Here is a 23,245-nt window from a genome sequence, read left to right as displayed (position 1 = left end):
GTGGGAGGTCGTCCTACACTGCATTTACCCGTACGTAGTCGCCACTCAAGAACCTTCCTTCCCCATCGGTTGTCGGTTCTTCGAGCTATGTGGCCAACCCATTGCCATTTCAGATTGCTATGTCGGTTATTTCAGTTCTTTTGCGGATATCGTCGTTTCGAATTTTATCACGCAAAGAGACTCTGAGCACAGCCCTCTCTATGGAGAGAGGGCTATGGCCCGCTGAGTAACTTAACTTTTGCATACGGGCAACCGTGTAGGACAACGTTTCGGTTCCGTAAGTCATCACTGGCAACACGCACTGGTTAAAGACCTTAGTCTTCAAATTCTGAGGTATTTTGGATGAAAAGATGTGGCGAAGTTTCGCGAACGCTGCCCAGCCCAGTTGGATTCATTAGTTAACCCCTCGGTCGAAGTTGGAATTACCTACTTGGACAATTTGTCCTAGGTGCCTATACATACTCGTCGACAAATTTGTAACCGGTATAGGTATGATACGGACGTTAGACATGATTTTAGTCTTGCTCATATTCATCTTAAGACCTACCTATTGGGAAATACCACTGAGATTATTGAGAGTATTCAAATCTTCCAGGGATTCTGCCATAATTACTAGGACATCGGCAAATCGAAGGTGAGCGATATATTCGTCATTGATGTTTATACCATGTCTTTTCCAGTCTAAGAGTTTAAAAATATCTTCCAATAGAGCTGTGAAGAGTTTCGAAGATATAACGTCATCTTATCTTAAACCTTACTGCAATGGGATAGGTTTCGTACTCTGGTTCTGTATTCGGATAGACATCATAGCCTTATTGTCCATACACTTTAACACTTCGATATACCTATAGTGAATTCGCTGAAGGGACCGTAGCACTGCCCATGTCATTTCAAAGGTTTTCTCATAGCCCACAAATGTCAGAGATATTGGCAGATTATACTCTTCGGTCTTCTGTATAATCTGCTCTAGCGTATGTATGTGGTCTATGGTGCTGAAGTCCTTTCAGAAGTCAGCTTGTTCGGGTCATCGAGTCATCGAGTTTGTGTGCAAGACGATTGGTCAGGACTCTCGTAAACATATAATTATAATGTGATTAAAATTATTTTTAAATTAATAAGTGACATTTTAATAGGAAACAGCATACTACAAATACATATTTAATTAATTATTTACATATAATTTTAAGTACTAATTCTCTTCATAATATATCATTACTTATAATTTGTTGCAAACTCCTTAGTTTTTTTATAGATTTTATTTTTATTGTATTTTTATACTTTTTTGTTTTTACAATTATCACTTTGCTTTTTGTCACATCCGTAGTCTGGCTTCTGTAGTTTTCTTTATATTATATTAAATTCATTAATATACCATATTATCAATCCAGTTCATATTATCGTCCACATATTTAGCCCTTCTTCGGTAAATTATCGCACCTAACATTTTCATTCTGTATTTAGTTTTATAAGTAGTTGTATTAATACATAGCAGTTTTGTATTGTTCATGTAATGATCACGCGTAGTAAAGGTAAAAACATGTCATCGCATATCGTCACTCCCACTATTTCTTACGCCGAGCCTTCTCTCGTAGGCTTAGATAGACTCTGTGCAGATGAAGGCAATCGAGCTTTCAGCTTGCGATCCGCGCAGTCGAAATCTCGTGTTTCGTCTTTGAGCATAAAGATGCGGATGGTTTCCGCTGATGCCGACTACAAGTGTTGCCAGTATTAACGGAAGACCGCACTCGCACGACATCTTGCGGAAGTCTCCAGCAAGACACTTACCGTGTCGAGCTGGAGGAAATTAATGCTGAAGTGAACTCCGAAGGTAGCAGGTGAAGTAGGAGCGCCTCTACTCTTATGAGCAGAACGTAACAATGTAAAAAATAATTGTACTACTGAAATACACAAAATACCTCAACATACAATCTATAATATCGCCCACATAATTTAGTTTCAGTTAACATCGATAAATAGTAGAAATAATGCCACGAACAACACAAGGGTTTTAGTTAATTATATAAATTTAGCATTCAGTATTACATAGGAATCAGTTCCGCTACTATATAACCGAATATGTTAATTAGTCAGTTAGTACATACAAACTTTAATTTTACTTAACGATACTAATTATAATTATTCTTTACTCGTCCGTTCAAATCTATTCAATAGATCAGCTATATATATATAGAGCTAGAAACGTTATTTATTCTTTGTATTATATCATGTATATCACACTAAACACAAATTTATTTATATTTTTATTTATTACTATTTATCAAAACACATACTAGTTATTTTAATGTTTAAAAAATGCATTTATAAGTAAAACGCTATTTTTAAAATGGCGACATAACTCTGACTGTCATAGCGTCTAATCAAGACAGCCATTATACGCCATGACTGAATTTTTTGAATCTGTGGTAACATAGTTTTATACAAATTTGAAAATTTTGCATTATGAAATGGCCCTATCCGTTATGATAACAGTTGATATCGAGATTTTAGTATATAATAACGGTATAATATTATAGATATTCATTTATTTCATTGTGTTGTTGGTACGAAAATATAATATAGATTAATTTTCCAGGTTTGTAAATTTATAATCATTGTCAATTTTTATAAGGTAGTGATTACTTACTCTATTCTTGTTCTGTCATCAAATTTAAATGCATAGTCTCTCTAATCTGTGTTTAAATAATCAATTTCAATCTTGAATCACACACCCAAGCGTAAATGTCATTTTCAAGAAATAAGACAATGCCTTGTAAATAAAATCGTTTCTTTTGCTTGTGTGCTGTACGTAGTTTTTACTTGTAGGTTAAGTGACTTGCAAATGAAATGTTTTTTACACAATTAATATCTGGATGATACAACAAATTTAAATAACCTGCGTAAGTTCTTTTGTTTAATTCTCTATATATATTGTAAACTAAATTTGTTAAAATTTTATTGAAAATCACAGACTACCTTTCGCCTATCACATAATCAAGATGGAATCTGCCGGAGATTGGTGTCTCATTGAGAGTGATCCAGGTGTTTTCACACAATTGATAAAAAAATTTGGTGAGTGTATTAGGTATAAGTACTTTTGTATAATCATATATCATGTTTGGTATGTTTTTTTTTCTTAGTAAATAGGTTGCTTGCTTTCGTAAAGTGGTAATATAAACCAAATTTCCATTACCGAATTGCCGAAAATTAAGCCTATATAGATAGATAGATAGATAGATAATTTATTTGCATAACTTACAGCACACAAACAAAAGACACAAAAGCAATGTGAAAAAATATAAAAAAGATACATGTACAAAAGATTAAAAAAAAAAAAACCAAAAACAAAATCAGAATGCATAATAATTTTTTTTTTCTTCATGCGTGTGCCACAGTAATGCAAAATGGCCACAACTCAGCTTTTTGCTTTGCCCTAAAAAGAGCAAAACACTGATATTCTGTTGTGGCCAAAAGTGAGCCGCGAAATACCACTAAAAAAAAATAATAAAAAAGAAAGAAATATAGATCAAATACATAGTGTGCGTTCGTTATACTCGCTATTTAGAAGAAGGGTAGTCAGAAGTTAATTTCTATCAGTTTCAAGCACTCAAAACAAAATGAATACCCAAATTATACAAATACAACTAGTTACATAAAAGCATATTAAAGAGGCAACAGCAGGCATGCCCATCGCCAGACAGCGATCCCTCCCAGACAACCCAAGGATGGAGAGAATTAAATTGTGTCTGTTAAAGGTGTGACAGAAAAGTAATAAGACTAAAATATGAGAGAAAAAATGGGTAAGAATCACTTTAAACACAGTATAAACAATATAAATAAAATAGACTTACATATAATCATAATAATAATTAAATCCTTATAATATACTAAAAAGATAAACGCAAATAAATAATACATATGTGTATATGAGTATGCATATATTGGTGTATTAAGTACTACGACGGAGAAGAATAAAAATGTACTGTACAAAGGGAGACAGCTTCCGCCACCGATTTTTGTTTTTCTAATAGCATTTCTTTAATATTTTTCCTAAACGTATGTAAAGATGTCATTATTCTGAGGGGCGGTGGGATATTATTCCAACATTTCGTGGCCTGATAGCGAAAGCTGCCGGTAAATGCCACAGTTTTATGACATTGAAGTGACAGTGGTGGTCGCACTGATCTAGAATGATACCTATCATAAAAAGTGGAGAACTTCAACTTACTGTGAAGATATTCCGGATTTTTAAATTTCATTACACCAAATAACAAAGTAGCTAAATGTAATTGTCGCCGGGATTCCATATTGAGCATAGACGCCATATTCAAGTAGGGTGAAATGTGACTACGAGGAGAAATGTTGAAAGAAAACCTACAACAGGCGTTTTGAACTTTTTGTATCAAACGCTGCGTTTTACGAAGTAAACGAGGGCCGTACACTAGGTCACCATAATTGAATCTAGATAAAACTAAGGACTCGCATAAAGTGATGCGAACTTTAACCGATAACAAATGGCGAATTCTGTATAAAATTTTTAGACGATAGAAACAATTCTTAACCACATTCGAAATATGGCTTTCGAACCTTAATTGTTCATCAAATATAACACCTAAATTTTTAGCTTCCTTCACGCGTTCTATATTACTGCCCAAGATACATAAAGATGGATTATTGTTTAAGATATTAACCACTTGTTTCTTGGTTCCTAAAATCATCCATTTTGATTTATCTGGATTAAGTACTAAGGAGTTTTTGCTTGACCACTCTGCGATTTTATCCATATCTTCATTTATCATTGACACGGCATACGGAATATTTTCAGGTGATTCAGATATATATAACTGAACGTCATCAGCATAACAGTGATATCTACAGTACTTTATCACATTAACAAGATCAGTACAATATAATGAAAACAGTAACGGCCCCAGGATAGAGCCCTGAGGGACACCACAATCAACCAATTTAGATTCAGAAATTAAGTAATGTCCATTGGCTTTAACAAGTTTAACTGATTGACGTCTACCTTTTAAATAGCTTTCGAACCATCCAATCGAAAGAGGATCTACACCGTAATAAGACAACTTAGAGAGTAAAAGCGATAAATTAATACTATCAAATGCGCGCGAGAAATCCAATAGCGCCAAGATAGTACCACACCCATTATCCTCTGCAGATAATATATTGTCAGTAACATCTAGTAGTGCAGTTACTGTACCCCGCCCCTTACGAAACCCTGACTGAAATTCTGGTAGAATGTTGTTCGATTCCACATATTTCACTAACTGTTTATGTACGACCTTCTCCAAGATTTTCGATAAAAAAGGCAAGATACTTATAGGCCTGAGATCTTTGAATTCAGTTGGTTCAGTAACTTTGGGCAATGGGGTAACCAACGCTTCTTTCCATTGTTGGGGGACGGCATTATTGAGGATGGACTTATTAATAATGGCTGTAATAATTTTTAGTGTTCGAGGAAGAGTAAGCAGTATCATATCTCTATTAATGGCGTCTGACCCAAGCGAATTTGACTTTAAAGATGTTATATAAGTAGCAACTTCGCTTTCGTGTACAGGTTGCAACCTAAAAGATTTATTATTATTTGAGAACTGATGATTTTTAAAAAAGTCTATAACAGAATTAGGGACAGTGCGTCTATTAGGAATATTAAGAAAATGAGAGTTAATTGCATCAGGATTATCAAAAGACGAAGGGAGAGAATCACTCTTGCCGGGATCAACTAATATTTTATTTTTAAGAGCTTTCCAGAAACTCTTACTATTGTCAATTTGAGAATTTAGATGATAATTAAAATATGCTTTCTTTTCATTAGCTATACTACTCTTTACTAACTTCTTCAAAACTAGGTAATAACTTTTATGGACCTCTGAACCTGACCGTCTATATTTATCGTATGCAGCATTACGTAAATCCATCATCCGCCTACAGTTGTCAGTAACCCATGGCAAAGACTTATCATCCTTAATGACTCGTGTTTTAACTGGAGCATATTTATCATACAATGATTTAATCGTTGTATTAAATCTATCAACCATAGCATCGACAGACGGAAGCTCGCCAATACCTTCCCAATCAATAGAATTTAAATCGCGATTAAAATTGTCAAAATCAATATTCTTTATGGGTCTATAAGTAATAACTCTGGGTGAGGATTTTGTTTTTTTCAAGGAGAGTACCACGTTAATCATAGCATGTCCAAGTGAGTCTTGTATGGTATTAACAGAGACTTCACGGACTACGGCATTTGTACATACTAAATCTATTAGAGTTTCTGTTTCTGTTGAAAAATGGGTAGGTTCATTAACTACTTGCTTAAGATCAGTGTAATGCAGAAACTGAATTATTTTTGAAGTATTACAGTACAATGTGTCCAACATATTAACATTAAAGTCACCTAGCAATACGACATAATCATGGTTGGAGAAACACGAAATTGACTCCGTCAAGGAATCCAAAAAGATATCTAAATTGACCCATTGTGGTCTGTAAGCGGTTCCTATAAGAATTTTATATCCATTAACGCACATAGATAGCCACATTTGTTCAATATCTGCTTCCGAATGCTTAAGAATACGTACACGGAGTTCACGCTTGACGTAAAATGCTACACCTCCTCCTCGGCCGCCACGCATTCTCGTAGGGCGAGGAGTACTAAGCAGTCGGTAATTAGGTACAGCGGGTGCGCATCCCTCCTGGCCCGGTCGCAGCCAAGTTTCATTTATTGCGACTATGTCAGCATTATACTGTGTCATAGCCACTTGGAAATTATCATGACCTGTATTTAACGAGCCGGCATTGTAAAGACCTAATTTGAGGTATTTATTTTTAGGGATTAGGCCGAGTACGGTACAAAAAGATAAATACATAAATACAATAAGGGTATTTGAGTATAAATAATATAATGATTAATTTGCTGATATGTGGGTATTTCTGTAAATATATGTAAATAAATAAATACTCACATAGTAGGTAAGTGACTGTTAGGGATGCCATTCGACGAGTGACAGTAATACATGTGTGCTTGCTGTTACATTTAAGCATGGTAAAAAAGTTAGTGTGGAATATAATATCAGGTAATACAAACGAGAGCGCACGATACATCAGGAGCAACATTGTACTGTGATGGTTTCCTTCCCTATAATTTTGCATTGCTGTTACAGCATACATTATTGCGGTATATTTGTAAGAAGTAAAAAACGATAAAAGTAAGATTTTTGTCAGGATTACATATATAGTATTGTCACAAATATATAACAAATAATAGATTAACAAATAACATGATGGTTTTTGATATATATACATGTTTGTGACATAATTGGCATAACACACATTCTGATAACAAATAATAATAAATAATAACAGCTCAATCGGTAAATAAAAAATAAAAAAATATCCATATCCTCTCTTAAATTTCCTTTTTATGAGATTAAAGTAAATAGTCGTAAATATAATTATCAAAAAGAATATAATGTGCCGACATATAGTGTATTTAAATAGCTGCATCACATATATGCAGATATTTATTTCGTCTATTGTAACAGCTCTAAGAGGTAGTAAATTAAACAATTCACAAGTATAACAGAAGCATTGATATATTATTTTAAAACATGTTATTATAACTTTGTAAGAAATTGGCGAATAAAATATTAGTAAGATAATGATTACGAGCATGTAGCATTTCACGGTGCATTTATACAGTCGGCGTATATAATGAGGTAAAATATTAGCTACTACAATAATAGTACTAAGTAGATTAAAGCGATTGAATTCATAATTATAATAAGTACATATAATTTGTTTATTAGGGCCTGTTATGACTGTGTAATAAAAATCATAAAAACTTAATATCAAAATTTGTAAATTTATAAATATGTGGCAGTCAATAATACAAATAAATGGCCTGAAAATATTAATATTAACCCCCTCCGCCACCGCACAGAACAAGTAGCTATACAATAATTCAATGCTAAAATGACCAATAATTGTATTATTACTAGATTTTAATTGAACTAACATTGTCCTGTCCAAAAACCCTCACAAGATCAGGTACTGAGCCGATACGGTGACGAACAGTACCATTTTCATTATTATGACGCACAAAAATTTTACCGTTTCTAGTCCAAACAAACCTCCAACCACACCGCTTAGCGACATCACGGGCCTGATGAAACACATAACGGTTAATTCTAGTAAGTCTCTCATTTACATAGAATCTACAAGATGGGCCAGGAAGGCCAGCGTCCCCGGTGGTGGCACCGCGGCGTATACGGGCTTCGTGAAGGAACTGATCACGCAGAGTACGCCTGGCCAACCGAACCACGATAAGCCGGGGCCGTAGTTGGTGTGTGGGTCCATCCGAGGTCCTCAGCACCGACCCCACTCGTGACGCACTAACCACATCCTCCTCAGACAGTTTAATTCCTAATTTAGTTGCCAGCGTTAGTGTAACATGTGTCACATTTTCACCTTTCTGCTCCGGGACACCAGATATTTCAATGTCATTGAGAAGGAGTTCCTGGTCCCGATCATTTAGTTCTGCTTTAAGCTGCTCAATAGCCTTCATCAGCGTATCCTCACATGATGTAGCACTCGAGCTACCCTCGCAGATCTGACGTTCTAAATTGTCAACACGAATAGACAGTCGATCAACGCGGGCATTGCAATTATCCAGCCCTGTCGACAACCTAGCCATATTCTCATTGAGTAATTGCATTTGGATTCGTGATGCAGACAACTCTTCTCTGAAACGACGTATCTCGAGCGCCAGCATCTGTGTGTCCGTTATATCATCTAAATCCCCGCGCATAGGGGCATCCGACACGATAGACATGTTGAGCTGATCCACTGGACTGACTGCGGCAGCTCCTCTACGAGTCATAACCCCTTGAGTCACAGTACGAACTGGCGTATCAGTATTGTCAGTTTTAGGCTGTTTACTGACACATAAGGGGCACTTCCATGCGGCACGATGCTCGTGTGACATGGCATTGCAGAATGATTTCTCGGCCACATCAGCACAATGGAGATCGTAAGCTTGTTTACAGATGCTGCAGCTCAAAAACAGATTATTCTCGATTTTCTTAAAACATCCAGCACATCGCATCACTCCAGAAGACATCCCGACAGTAAATTGGTGCCGAAGCTATAATGCTAGAAAATGCGGTGAAGCAATCAGCAGAGGCCGAACAAACTCCGATATTGATAGAAGTACGTTCACAAAATAGAAAGCTGCACAATATTTCGCGTTGTGTGATGACAAACTGTCGCGATAGGTTGTTTACACTTTCAACAATTAATAAACTTTTGAAATTGTGAACATAAAATACGTATAATGATTAACTGTGTAGGTAGGTAGTTGCGGTCTATGACTTGTATACTTATTCCACTCACTTTACACTTGAACTACTACGTATATAGTCGTGCTATTTACACTAATTTGAAGCAATATAATCGAGTAACAAATTAATATATATCCTATTTACTGCACTCTAGGTATATTTATTTATTATAATTGCTTATATATCATATCATGATAGAAAGTTTGATTAACAGGTTATGATTTTAATTCTAATCCCTGTTCATCTATTAATTGTAGCTGACCCCTTTCCTTTAAATTAAAAGAGTTAACCTATATAATTTCATACATTTTGATCCTATATCATGTTAGAAAATTTGCTTTACAGGGTATGATTTTAATTGCCTGTTCTCTTATATTTTAATTGTAGCAAATTTTTTCCCTTAAAATAAGAGTCTCTATCTGTATAATTGCTTACCTTTTGATCGTATTATATCATGATAGAAAATTTGCTCTATAGGTTATGATTTTAATTGCATGTTCTCTTATATGTACATTAATTATAGCTTACTTTTTTATTTAAAATTAAGAGTCTCTGTCAATACAATTGCTTACATTTTGATCTTATTATAACATGATAAGAACTTTTCTGACAGGTCATGATCTTAATTGCTTGTCCTTATATCTATTAATTGTAACTAACAATTTTCCTCAAAATTAAGAGTCACTACCTATATCTTGTTTGAAAATTTGCTTAATATATTTTTATAATGGGTGACAATGAAGTGGTAACATTGTCTGTGTTATCGATATATGCTTGCGGAACACCAGTGAGAAATGGTAGTGAAGAATGAAAGCAGATTAGTTAGCTTGTCATGATAAATTCAAGAATTAGCCACATTGGTTTCCAGGAGGATCTGCATGGAGATTGACCTAATATAGTGTATTGCTAGCAATGACAATGGTAGACCCCATTACTAATAATCCCCTTTCCTCCTTGCTCAATATTATGTTTTTAATTGCCTCTTCTCTCATCTTCACCAGAGGGAGACTTTGTACAGAGGTCGTTTGCTTGGGTACCTCTGTCCCATTTGTGTTTCAACTGTGAAGCAGTTGTGTTTGCTTAGCTGTGTTTCGGTTTGAAGGGTGGGATATGGCATGAATTTACTGGGTACAGAGAAATAACACCTGAGTACTCAGGAATGGCAACGCGTGGGGGAAACAGTGTTCTCTGTTATGTCCATGGTACTGCTCATGTCTATGGGCGACGGTTGCCATTTTCCATCACATGGGCCGTCAGCTTGTTTGCCATTCTAAGTTGTATATAAAAAAAAAAAAAACTATTGTAGTTAACTTTTCCTTAGGGAAGAAGGGATTGTTTATAATGGGGGCTAATGATATTTTTATTTTAACTTACCCTGTGAGGTCAACCTCTGTTAAATGTTAAATCTTGATGAATTTGTCAAAATGGGCTAACTAACCTGCTTTTAATTTTATCTACAATTCCTTGCTGGTAGTCTGCCAGTGTTATACCATTTAATTATTATTCATAAAAGAACACCTTTTTATCCCATGTTTAATACCTTTTTTGTTAATGGGTGATAATGAAATGGTAAACTGGCCCGTGCCATCTATATACATTGGAGGGGCACCAGTGAGAGATGACAGATGAGTATGAAAGCAGGTCAGTTAGCCCGCCCTGATGAATTCAACTAGAATTAACCATAATGGTTTCCAGAGGGAACCTTGTGGAGGTCGACCTGACAGGGTATATTGATAATGGGGCTATTTGACCCCATTACTAACAATCCCTTTCCGCCCATGATTTAATAACTGACTAGCTTAAGAATAAATATCATCATTATCATCACATCAGCCATTAATTGTCCATCTTTGAACATAGGCTCTCCTTTGGGGGGTTTTGCCAATAGTTGTTATGCTTGGCAGGTGGGTTGGCAAAGGATAAATATAGAAAGGTTTTAATCATGACTGCTAAGTCTGTAATTTTTTAGGTGCAAAAGGAGTACAAGTTGAAGAGTTATGGACTATTGACGATGGCATATTTGAAAATTTGCGGTAAGTCCTATACAATGCACTGCTCAGTGAAGTTTTAATTTTTAGCACTATATAGTTTTTCTATAATTAGATTAAAGAGATGACTGACTCAATAAAGATTATCATTGTGAGCATATTTTTTTGTGAATAATGTATATGATTACCAATATTATTAGTTCAAAATTTTATTTCACAGAAACACTGCAATCATGACTGACTAAGTATGCAATCAACACCTTAGAAATGTGTTCATAATTTGTTAAGAGGGTTCATATTAAAACTAACTAAAGTATTGTATTGTATTGTATTGAAAGTAACTAAAGTGTGGAAATATCAAAATTATCTGTCAATTTTCAATAACAATAGAAAGTTTTTGAATATTTCTGATTAATTATTTAAAAATGCTTTGGTAGTGTATTTGATAGACAAAAGTCGCACATAAACCTATGACAATTTTTTATATCTGGTTCATATTTGCTACAAATATTTAAAATATTTTTTTTTCTTCTGTTCTAAAGTATACATTTACATTCCATATCATTATGCTTATTTGTGTAATTTTATATATTTCAGGCCAGTACATGGACTTATATTCTTGTTTAAGTACTTACAACATGAAGAGCCGTCTGGTCCTGTGGTTACAGACAGTCGTTTAGACAAAATATATTTTGCAAAACAGGTAAGTTTTCTTTATTTTTTATATTATAATACGTTTATAATTTTAGAAAAATGTAAATAAAAATACCCCACCATTAGACTGTCTGTTGATATGTAATACAAATATAAATTTTAAAAAAGAAACTGTTAATTGAAAATTTCATTTTGTTACTAATTTCAATTAGAGGGATTCTTAATTATTATTTCAACAAAACTTGGTTACCTTTTCATTAAGTTCTGTTGAAACAGATATTATTATTATTTTTAATAATAATTCCATTTCTATTCTAAAAATTATGAATAATTACAGGTAATCAATAATGCATGCGCCACACAGGCCGTTATCAGTTTGTTGTTAAACTGTGTACACCCAGATGTGGACATTGGTCCAGAACTTACTAAGTTAAAGGAATTCAGTATGTCATTTGATCCGAAAATGCGGGGTCTGACTCTGAGCAATTCATCAACTATTCGGAGCGCGCATAATTCAATGTCGCAACAGCCGCTTTTTGAGATTGATCCTAAAATGCCAACGAAGGTATTTTTATTATTGTTTTTTTTTTTTAATTTTTTTGTTTTATTTAATTATTACCTTTTGGGTACACTTTTGAATAAAATTTTATTGTCACATTTTTACATTACATTACATAATTGGCTGTATTAAAATATTTGTAAAATTAAATATATTTACTTCATAAAAGTCTTTTTACAAATCCGTGCAGGATATTAAGATTACACATTTATTTACAGGATGATGATGCATACCACTTTGTAGGCTATATGCCAATAGATGGTCGTTTGTATGAGTTAGATGGTCTTCGAGAGGGTCCCATCGACCATGGCCCTATTGGATCTGAACAGGACTGGCTCGATGTTGTTATGCCTATTATTATGAAGAGGATCAATGTGTAAGTTATTATTTATTATTTCTGAAATCTAAATAAAAAAAGAGTAATTGATGAATAAGTTTAACCAACAATGAGAGTCAACCTATCACACCAAACTATTATTACAACTGCTTCTATTCTGTGATACTAATAAGTTAGGAGAAATATTTAAACGAAAATTTTAGAAATGTGCCCATCATAAAACAGGTAAATATGAAATCTATATCCACAGAAGAATGAAATATGCTTGCAATATTCCTCTTTCATAAATTAATATATGTATCCTGTTGCTTCGCTCGTGGTCATATCGTAATGTTGTATACCTTCCTCGAAAAATTAGCTATTATTTAATAGCTCAAGCATTTAATAGCTCAATTATCAATTTAGCAAAGCTATTAAAAGAATTTTTCGAGTCCAACTGATAGTTCCAGAAATTAGCACGTTCTAATAAACTACTTTGCTTTGTTATAGCTGTATTGCTGTGCTCTACAAGCTATATTTCTCATTACATATAGATTGAAGCAAGTTCAAAATATTATTTAAAATATAGGTGTGCAAATTGATGACTATATCTTATCATCGTTTATTGGATGGATGAATGAATGAAAACTCTTTATTGATTTTTTTTTGTTTAAGCCTATATTATTTAAATTACAACGTAAAAGGTTTACTTTAAGAGAATTTTTACAGAGTTAGGTTCGCCTGTTGTACACCTTCATTTAATATAGATTTATAATGTAATTTTTGTGTACAATAAAGTATAAATAAAATGTTGACTTTAAAATATTTAAGCGGGTAACCACTACTAATTTTATAATTGATAAAACTTAATAAAATAATATTAAATTTTATAAGAAATCATTGAATAATGTAAATTTTTTGTATATTAATTTTTAGATACACTGAAGGAGAAATACATTTCAATCTAATGGCTTTAGTATCAGACAGAAAAATGATATATGAGCGCCAGCTTGAAGAATTGTTGTCTGAAACACAAATGCTCGGTGGTATGGAAACTGACGAACTGGAAAATGAAATACCCAGTCTCCGAATGTTAATAGAATATGAGGATGTAAAGATAGCGCGGTATCAGCAAGAGATGGCCCGCAGGCGACACAACTATTTGCCGTTTATTATAGTTCTTCTTAAGATATTAGCAGAAGAGAAGAAGTTAATGCCATTATATGAAAAGGCTAAAGAACGTGCAGCGAAAAAGGGCCCTAAAAAAATGAAAGTATAACAAGAAAAGTGGGGAGGTGTCGGGGTAGAACGCGCGCGAGGTACTCGACGCGTCTCCCAGTCCAGCCCCTCACGCGTGTTGCTTGCTTCTGAAGAAATGCAATATTCTCTTGCTGATTTAGATGCCGTATACCGTGAACCACATGACATACTACTAAATTTACACAACCTAGAAGATATCGAATTACCCGAAGAACAGTTAAACGCTGATGATACATTGTTACAACCAGACACAGCAAGAACAACAACTGAGGAAATGAAGGAAAATGTAGCAGAAACTCGAGAAGTATTAGTTGATGACACAATCGAATCTGAAGTAGTGCTAGGACAAGATGATCTAAATACTCAAGATACAGAAACAGATCAAAAAATTTCAAAGCTACAAGATCCAAACAATGATAATGGTAATTAACTATGTACTGTTATTCTGATTTTAATGATGTATTATCCTACTCATTTGAATTGCATTTAGCTAATATTTAGTAATTAACTGGTGTTAAAATAGTATTTCGAAAGGTAATCTAAAATAGTCACAATAAGTATATACAAGAATGGTTCTATGCTTCATAAAATCAACAGATTTTATGAAGCATAGAACCATTCTTGTTTATTGTCTGTATTATATAAATGTACTAAAAATGAATTCCTTAGGTACATCATCTTCGTATTTTAAGATAGGTACCAGTATACTGGGATACAACTATACACACATTTGGACCTTAACATATATGAAATAAAAATTAAATATATATAAAAAATTTAAATATTTCTTTAACAGTAGACGATTCTTTGGCATGAAATCACAATATAGTCTAAATTTTATGTTATATAATAGAATTTGTTTTAACGTATCCATTGACTCTATTGTTTTATCGTGGTAAATGTAATAGTGTGCTCAATGTATGTTGTATTATTATACGGCTTAATTAACTGTAATTTTACAATGTGGTTTAAGAAACAACCTGGATATTTAAAACTATAATAAAACAAATTCGTGAAAAATAATATAGTTTTATTTTCTATCAATAATACATGTACGAGTATAACCGAACTGTATGCAGTTACACAACCATTACATACACAACAAGCAATCGTTCAAAAACAGCCATTTAGTAGTTTATTGATAATCACCAGTTTCGCTTGGTTGTTTTATATTAATTGCTTGTGTCCATGTTTTATATAAAATAATTTACACGTTTACAATAATCTCTGGCAGTGTTTATTTCGGCGCGTTTTTGATACAAAAATAAATATACTTTCACACGATATTTACGCTTCGTCATTATTTTACTTATAAAACTAATTTATAAACAATGAAATAAGTATAGCGATATTATATAAAAGTATAAATAAGTATACTTATTATATGACGTACTTGTGGCAGATACTTATCAGGTACATTTAATTTATGTGCTAATAATAGGAAAGTGCGTGTGTCTATAGTTTATGTTAAATAATGTATAAAGAAACATTCTAACATTACAGAATACTTGCATAGGTTAGTTTTAAAGCGAACCATTTGAACGCATTTTAAATAAATTTCCTTTAAAATTGTACATAAATAAATGTCAAAAAATTTCAATCTTATACATAATATAATTTTAATATAGATAGCCCCAAAGAAAAGGTGAAAGAGTAAATTATCTGTATGGGCACCGTCATTTTATTGCATCTATTAATCGCTGCGTAAAATTAATTATTTACATCTTATTACAATTTTATCTTACATCTAAATTATAAACCTAATTAACGAAGATTTTATGTATCAAGGTTAAATGAGTAATAAATTAATGAATTTGTGTGATGTGGCACGTTGACAGTAGGTAATATACTAGTATTACTGTTATTTACATCATTGAACTTTTAAGAAGGAGAAACCGCACGGTGTCGCATGAGTAAAGAGAATTATTTACAGATATATATCTATAGGTACATTTTGAGCGTTCAGCTGCCTACCATGTTCTATGTCATTGCATGGATTCACAGAGATTTCGCCGTGTTATATAAAATGAGTAGATATGTAATATGAAAATTTGCATGTGAATGATGAGTCTTGGACAATGTAAATTCCAAGTATCACAGTTTTTTATTAGATTGTACGTATCTGATCGAATGTTACAACTTCAGATAACGAAATAATTTTCGAATAAGTTTCAACAAAAATATTCGCGAATCGTTGCATAAAATTTCACCTCAGTTAAAATATAGAAATCGTAAGATATCTTTAAGAAGCATACGCGATTCGCTCGGGTGTATGATCGAAAAATTTGTGAACGCGAAATGTAATATTATCGCATTTGCTGTCCTCTTTGACGCTAAAGAATCACAATAAAATTGAATCCACGTAATGAGCGAACAGAGGCTGGTATAAGTGTAGTGTGATATTGGCGCGACAGCGCTCACGTGACTGGCTGGAGTCCTTTCGGCTTAATCATCATGGACGCGCGTTTCAGCGTGTAATCCCAACCTCGCCAGCGGAACCATACTATACCTGTAATAAATATCGTATGTAAGTATGAAATGTGAAAAATCTGCACAGATGCAGGACTGTATCAGAATTCCTTATCGTGTCCTGAGGATTTAATGCGGACTCGTATACTATAACTCAATTCGGAGTTATATTAATAATATGTTAGACGAAATAGGAGAGTCAATAGCATAATGGTGGCAAATAGGCATAAAGTTTTGCAACATCAAGAGTGTTGAAACTTTATTACATAATTTTTGAGAACTTCTAGTAAGTAGCCTTAGAAAAGACCCCGGTAGGACAATGATGAATAAAAAGAATGAACGTCTTATCGAAGCCTTAACGTTCGCGGGAGAAAACTCTAAAGTTGCAGTGTGTAACTAAGTCGGTAGTTCGGTTTTAGAATTTGAGGAAGTATTGTAGCAATTATGTCATCATGTCAGGTTCTCGATGGAAGTGACAAAAAAAAATCAAGAGTTTACAGCCTTCAATATTAATAGTAAGAATAAGTAATCATAGTTAGTACAATGCTAGGCAGTTTGCTTTACATGAATACCACATTCATTCATAGGTTCGATTCTCGATTGGATCAATTTAGATTTCTGAATTGGCTGAGGCCTGATGTTCATTCCTTGGTTTCTTAAAATACATAGTTTTTGGTATTCTAATTTGAGGATCAATTAATTAGCTTTTAATTGTTTGTTACTTGGGTATTTTTTAATACCTTGTCTGGCAGTTAGGTCCTGCGGGTCGTGTAGATATAATCCGTTGAGGCCACGACCGCACGACTTCCACCACCATCCACCCTTCAACATTGATGCGCAGTTTAGGGAAGATCTGTCATTGTCTCTGTAAAGTTAATAAATTAGTTGAAATATTTTTAAATATTATTATATATTCTAAAAACGACTAAATTGGATATCATTATTCATTATTAAAATTTTCAGAAAAATAATCCGATGTATGATCTGTTTATATGTATATATTTAAACCGATTAGAACGTAAAAATATAGTATGTTTTTGAATGTCTTATAACTAAAATATATTGGAAGTGTGAACTTCATATCTATCATACATGTTATTATTTTGACATTGACAACTATTGTATGTTAAAGAGCGTCAAAAAATCTATTTAATTTGAGCTGTCAAAGTGAACACTATTTAGAGTTATTTTACAATTTTTTTTTATTATGATAAAAATGTCGAACTTTGTGCCAACAAAACAACATTTGCGGGAAGCTTTGCTTTTGTTGTTCAATTTAAAGCGAAATGCAACGCAAGCTCATGAATTTCTTTCTAAAGTTTATCCTGATTATGCTCCAGAGATTAGAACATGTCAAAAGTGGTTTTCACGCTTTAGAAGTGGAGATTTTGATACAGAAGTTAAGGAACATCCAAAAAAAATTTTGAAGATGAATAATTGGAAGTATTACGTAATGAAGATCCGTGTCAAACGCAAGAAGAAATTGCAAAATCATTGGGAGTAGATCGATCAACCATTTCCAAGCGTTTGAAGGCAGCAGGATTTATTCAAAAGCATGGAAATTGGGTCCCACATGAATTAAAGTCAAGAGACGTCGAGCGCCGCTATTTCACTTGCGAACAGCTCCATCAAAGACAAAAAAGGAAGGGATTTTTGCATCACTTTGTCACTGGCGATGAAAAGTAAATCCATTACGATAACCCAAAGCAAAAACAGCATATGTGAAGCGCGGCCAACCAGCACCATCGACATCAAAGCAAGATATTCACAGATTTAAGGTAACACTGTATTTGATGGGATCAAGAGGGTGTTGTGTATGAACTGCTGGAACCGAATGTAATCATCATCAGTCGGTAGGGTGGCTCGTCTATTGATGAGCCACCCTACCGACTCCAATTAATGCGTTTGAGCCGAGCATTGAAGGATAAACGGCCAGAATATAAGCAGACATGATAAAGTAATTCTTCAACATGACAATGCTTGGCCACATATTGCAAACATCGTAAAACATACTTGGATACACTTCGATGGGATGTGTTACCCCACCCGCCGTATAGCCCAGACATTGCTCTTTCTGACTACCATCTTTTTATATCGATGCAAGATCATCTGGCTGGTACATGCTTAACTTCTTTTGAGGAAGTAAATAATTTGTTCATCACATCAAAAAATGAGGCATTCCTTCGGCGCAGAATCCGTATGTTGTCAGAAAGATGGGAAAAAGCTATAGCATCTGATGGCCAATACTTTGATTGATGTATCAATTTTGTTATTGAAATAAAGGCTTATTTTTGATCGAAAATGTGCATGTTTCAATTCACACTTCCTATATAAAAAAAATGTTAAATAATATACTTAGCTATCTAAAAATAGGTTACTACTAGCTCATAGACTTTTTTTTATTTATTTTTAATTGAATTTAATCCAACTAATTAGTTTATGTAGGACTCCAGTATATATTCTTGTTTTGGAACTACTAAACATGTCAAACCACATAACTGAATCCAATTGCTTATCTAACTTGATTTGATAATACCTAATCGAATAAATATTTATATATTTCTATTTCACTTTCCAATCTAATAATTATAACTTACCTATTGTAGGTAGAGAAGGGGCTGTTGTTAGACCCGTACCAGGGGTCGTTTAGGGAGTCACCTGCATTGCCTTCGTATCCATCTATCTCTAGTTTGTAGTATTCCGCTTCTGAGTAGATTTTGAAGTGCGAATACTGCGCATATCTGTAACAGACATGTATGTATCTGTATCTATTTATCTGTAGGTATATTATCGTACTTAATTGGTTTCGTTTCAAATTTTGTCAAATTGAAGTCGATATTTTTTATAAAAAAAAAATTGTCAGTATTATTGATATTTACCTCTTGTTACCATCAAAGTCCTCGAGTTCGACTCGAAGCATGTAATCGTCGTTGTTAGTGAGCATGTATATATTTTCGTTGCCAAGCCAGAACTCTTTACTGGGGTCCCCGAAGCCGTTTTTGTAGTCGCTCCAATCCCTGTTGAAGTTCTCTGCGGGGACGCCGAAGTCATCACGTCGATGTATAACCTAATTCATTTATTTAACTTTATTAACAGAAAGTATATAGACATGTTAGTAGATACTTAAGTAGAGATTAAGTACTAAATAGAAAGAATTGTAAACAGATAAATTTATATATATATATATATATATATAAATTTATCTGTATATATAATATATATATATATATATATATATATATATAATATATATATATAATATATATATATATATATATATATATATATATATATATATATCTTTTTAGAATCGCAAATAAGAAGGTATTTTACTCATGTAACAGTAAGTGATATAGGTACGAGTAGAACACTAAAAAACATAAAAACGTCACAGAATATCTATCTATTTTATAGATAAAGGTTCCTATCACGATTGTCTCAAGGAGTGATTTATTATTCAGTTAGTTGATAATATGCAATTTTTTTAAAAAAACTTAAAAAAGTATAATTTAATAAATGTCGTATTGAAAATTGTCTATAGATTGTAACTTACAGTCCACCCCCCATCCGCGATGCTTTGCTCACAGTAAACTTTCAGGAACCAATAAGTGGTGCCTCTAATCTGCAAGTAGTACACACCAGAATCCCTCATGCCACCATTCAAGAGGTCGACGCACGAGTAACCCTGGAAAAAATATGAAAATCGTTATAGACATACTTTCTGATACTTCTTTATCGGAAGACATTTCGTAATATGGATCTACAAAAATTAGAAATTGATAAATAAGACCGAAAAAGAATCGCATCGTACTGGGTTGGTACACCATTTCATAGTCTGTTTTAACAGAATTTAATAAAAAGATAACCGAGTTTTGTTAAAATTATCACACAAATAAATATAACAGTACGAGTATTTTGTAACATAGTGTACATAAAGTAAACATATGTACTTGCGTTTATTGTGATGACACATCAGTGTAGTACCTTTGCATTTTTGCGCAAATCAATTATGTACTTTTACAATAATAAGAAACCTGTTATTGGCCTTAATATTTTAAATACTATTCTGTAATTAATAATTATAATGCTGTTGGTTTTCAATAAATAAACATTTTTTAAATTCAATTTTTATTACTATCAGCAGATTGCCTTTCGGTCAGGTCGAGTATTCGTTTTTATTACATTTTCATTAAATTCTATTTGTTGAAACAGACTATTTCATATTATCGTTATTATAGATAGGATAGGACATAATACTTGTATTCCCATATCCTAAAGAAGGACCGAATCAAGAAAAATTTGATAGTCAAGACATCTATTGTAATATATTATTTAATATTCGCATGTGCTGTTAATTTCGCGTAAATATTAGAATATATATACTCGTTTACAAAACGATTGATGTATACAAACATTCTCCCAAATATTTATAAACGCGTCTTTATCTAAAATGTAATAAACAGAAGATCTACCATGAAATGAAATTCCGAAATTTTAAACTCAATTTCGTGTTATTGTTTATACCAAAATCGGTACAATAAATGGAGTATAACATTTTGTTCGTCATACATCCTATCATAAAAGTCAAAAGGAACAATATTTTAACACTTTTAATATTTCCAAACGGCATGTATTATGTAATTTTGACATCAAATTTCTGTTTCGTTTGGCTCCGAAATTTCGGAAAACATTTCATGGTAGGCCCTCAGATTACCAGTAAATAGCGACATAATATTATTAATTATATTTATATTAATGTTGTGTGATCACTGCATAGAATGCGTTACATCTTCCTTTCTCATGGGTATCATAGGAGGCGACAAAAGGAACTAAACGGTCGAGCGATAGGTAGCAGTGTTCCTCTTAAAACTTCACCTAAGTTTAACTGCGGTTGCCAACCCGCCTACCAGATGTGGCAACTGTTGGAAAACTCTTATGGGGGAGGATAGTTAACGGCTAACACGATGATTTTATTACACATACGAGGTCTGTCCGGAAAGTTCGTATAAAATTGTTCTGGAATGCGAGAAAGAGGAGTGGGGAGGCCAGGTAAGCGCAGGACCCCTTCCTTATGTCCCTAACAATGCTTCAGTTCTGGTCTGACCGCCGTGCGGTGCGAACTGGCTTGTCACGCCATCTGTGAAGTTACCTCTTAACGAAACCCCGTCGGCATGGAGCCCGCTTCCGTTGAAGAGCAGCGCGTCGTAATCAAATTTCTCTCGAAACTCGGCAAGAATGGCCGTGAAATTTTTGCCGATCTCAGAACAGTAAAATCCCAAAGCAAAGAGTGGAAGACATCCGGGGAACCACGAACAAAAAAATCAAGAAAATCCCGCTCAAATGTCAAGACAATGTTGATTGTTTTTTTCGATGTTCGGGGGATTGTCCATCAAGAATTCGTCCCTCCAGGCCAGACAGTTGATGGAAAATTCTACGTCGATGTGCTCAGACGCCTCAAAGCTCGTGTGGCACGAGTTCGTCCAGAATTGGCGCGAGAGGGGCGTTGGATTCTTCACCACGACAATGCCCCTGCCCACACCTCTCTTGTTGTCCGTGAGTTTTTGAGTAAAAATTCCATTACGGTGACCGAACACCCCCCCTATTCGCCGGATTTGGCCCCGTGTGACTTCTTCTTGTTCCCAAAAACCAAATTGGTACTTCGGGGGCGGCATTTGGGGGACATAAATGAGATAAAAAAAGCTACGACGGGGCAGCTGAGAAACCTACAACCAGAGGACTTTCAAGGAGCCTTCTCACAGTGGAAACGGCGTTGGCACAAGTGCATTATGTCACAGGGGGAGTACTTTGAAGGGGATAAAATTGATTTACCTGAATAATTGTAAAATAAAATTTTTAAAAAACTTTTATACGTACTTTCCGGACAAACCTCGTAGATACAATTTCTACTATTTATTTACAGCTATTTACGCAAACTATATCTTCAAATAAATTGATAATTGAATATTTTTTCTATATCCATCGCTACTTTATTATCCACTGCTAAACAAAAGCCTCCCTTATTTCAGCTATTAGAGCCATTTCTCAAGAAAATATACAAGTTAACATCGTATATCTGATGGTATTAGAAAATAAGTTTGTAGAATGATGTTACCCGTGATATTTCTCAGACAGTTTATGTTTGAGACGTTTAATATTATAGTTCAAGAATTGCCTGAAAATCATACATTCCACTGAGATTCTCTGGTATGAGGATAAAAAATATAAAGAGGGCAGTAGTTGCCGTGAAATTCATCATTATGGATAAATAGATATACCCACTTTCACGTGTACGGCATGCAGCGCTAGATAGCGTGAGTCGTTTTATTACCGTTCCGCTCAACTACTGTTGATTAAGATGTTGTTACTGGTGAGATGCATTCTTCGTTTTTTATGTTTTAAAAATAACTATATAAAAGTAATCAAACATGATATAATAATATAGGACTTTTAAATCTCATTTGCATATTAAGTGTAAGTTCTATAGTTTTCATTGTTCAATGCAGGTAGCATCTCATGAATTAGTAGACCGTAAAAAACAACAAATATTAGAAAAGTGTTGGATTCATACTACATTGACCATGCGGTTTGTACAGAAGAAAAGTAAGTCAATAGAGTATTGTCGGAAACGACAAACATAGAA

At 33.8% G+C, this 23,245-nt stretch overlaps 3 protein-coding genes across 5 annotated transcripts in view; 1 reads left to right on the top strand and 2 right to left on the bottom strand.

Moving 5' to 3' along the window:
* The first annotated feature begins 2,444 nt into the window (after positions 1 to 2,444).
* LOC113518304 (ubiquitin carboxyl-terminal hydrolase isozyme L5) lies at positions 2,445 to 15,159 on the top strand. Of its 3 annotated transcripts, none has more exons than XM_052896501.1 (7): positions 2,445 to 2,593; positions 2,969 to 3,069; positions 11,329 to 11,392; positions 11,945 to 12,050; positions 12,339 to 12,566; positions 12,779 to 12,936; positions 13,813 to 15,159. In XM_052896501.1, exons 2-7 carry the CDS (start codon positions 2,997 to 2,999, stop codon positions 14,153 to 14,155), a joined length of 972 nt encoding a protein of 323 aa, XP_052752461.1. In that variant the 5' UTR covers positions 2,445 to 2,593; positions 2,969 to 2,996; the 3' UTR covers positions 14,156 to 15,159. The 3 variants fall into 3 exon arrangements, with proteins under 3 accessions (XP_052752461.1, XP_052752462.1, XP_052752460.1); XM_052896502.1 differs by lacking the exon at positions 2,445 to 2,593 and adding an exon at positions 2,673 to 2,802; XM_052896500.1 differs by lacking the exon at positions 2,445 to 2,593 and adding an exon at positions 2,688 to 2,897.
* Positions 5,986 to 9,518, bottom strand: LOC128201034 (uncharacterized). The gene has a single exon (XM_052896499.1). It carries the CDS (start codon positions 9,137 to 9,139, stop codon positions 8,015 to 8,017), a length of 1,125 nt encoding a protein of 374 aa, XP_052752459.1. The 5' UTR covers positions 9,140 to 9,518; the 3' UTR covers positions 5,986 to 8,014.
* LOC113516676 (fibrinogen alpha chain) overlaps positions 15,150 to 23,245 on the bottom strand; it is a 116,541-nt gene continuing 108,445 nt past the window's right edge. Inside the window, exons 4-8 of the mRNA XM_026901136.3 lie at positions 20,159 to 20,290; positions 19,485 to 19,672; positions 19,203 to 19,346; positions 17,346 to 17,470; positions 15,150 to 16,645 (exon numbers count right to left, since the gene is read on the bottom strand). Of these exons, the coding sequence (XP_026756937.3) occupies positions 16,554 to 16,645; positions 17,346 to 17,470; positions 19,203 to 19,346; positions 19,485 to 19,672; positions 20,159 to 20,290 (681 nt within the window). The 3' untranslated portion in view covers positions 15,150 to 16,553. The remainder of the gene's footprint in view (positions 16,646 to 17,345; positions 17,471 to 19,202; positions 19,347 to 19,484; positions 19,673 to 20,158; positions 20,291 to 23,245) is intronic.

Source organism: Galleria mellonella, unplaced genomic scaffold (genome assembly GCF_026898425.1).
Source record: "Galleria mellonella isolate WM207_F2 unplaced genomic scaffold, CSIRO_AGI_GalMel_v1 utg33, whole genome shotgun sequence".
NCBI classification, from domain to species: Eukaryota; Metazoa; Arthropoda; class Insecta; order Lepidoptera; family Pyralidae; genus Galleria; species Galleria mellonella.
This window is presented reverse-complemented; position numbering and strand designations above follow the sequence as displayed.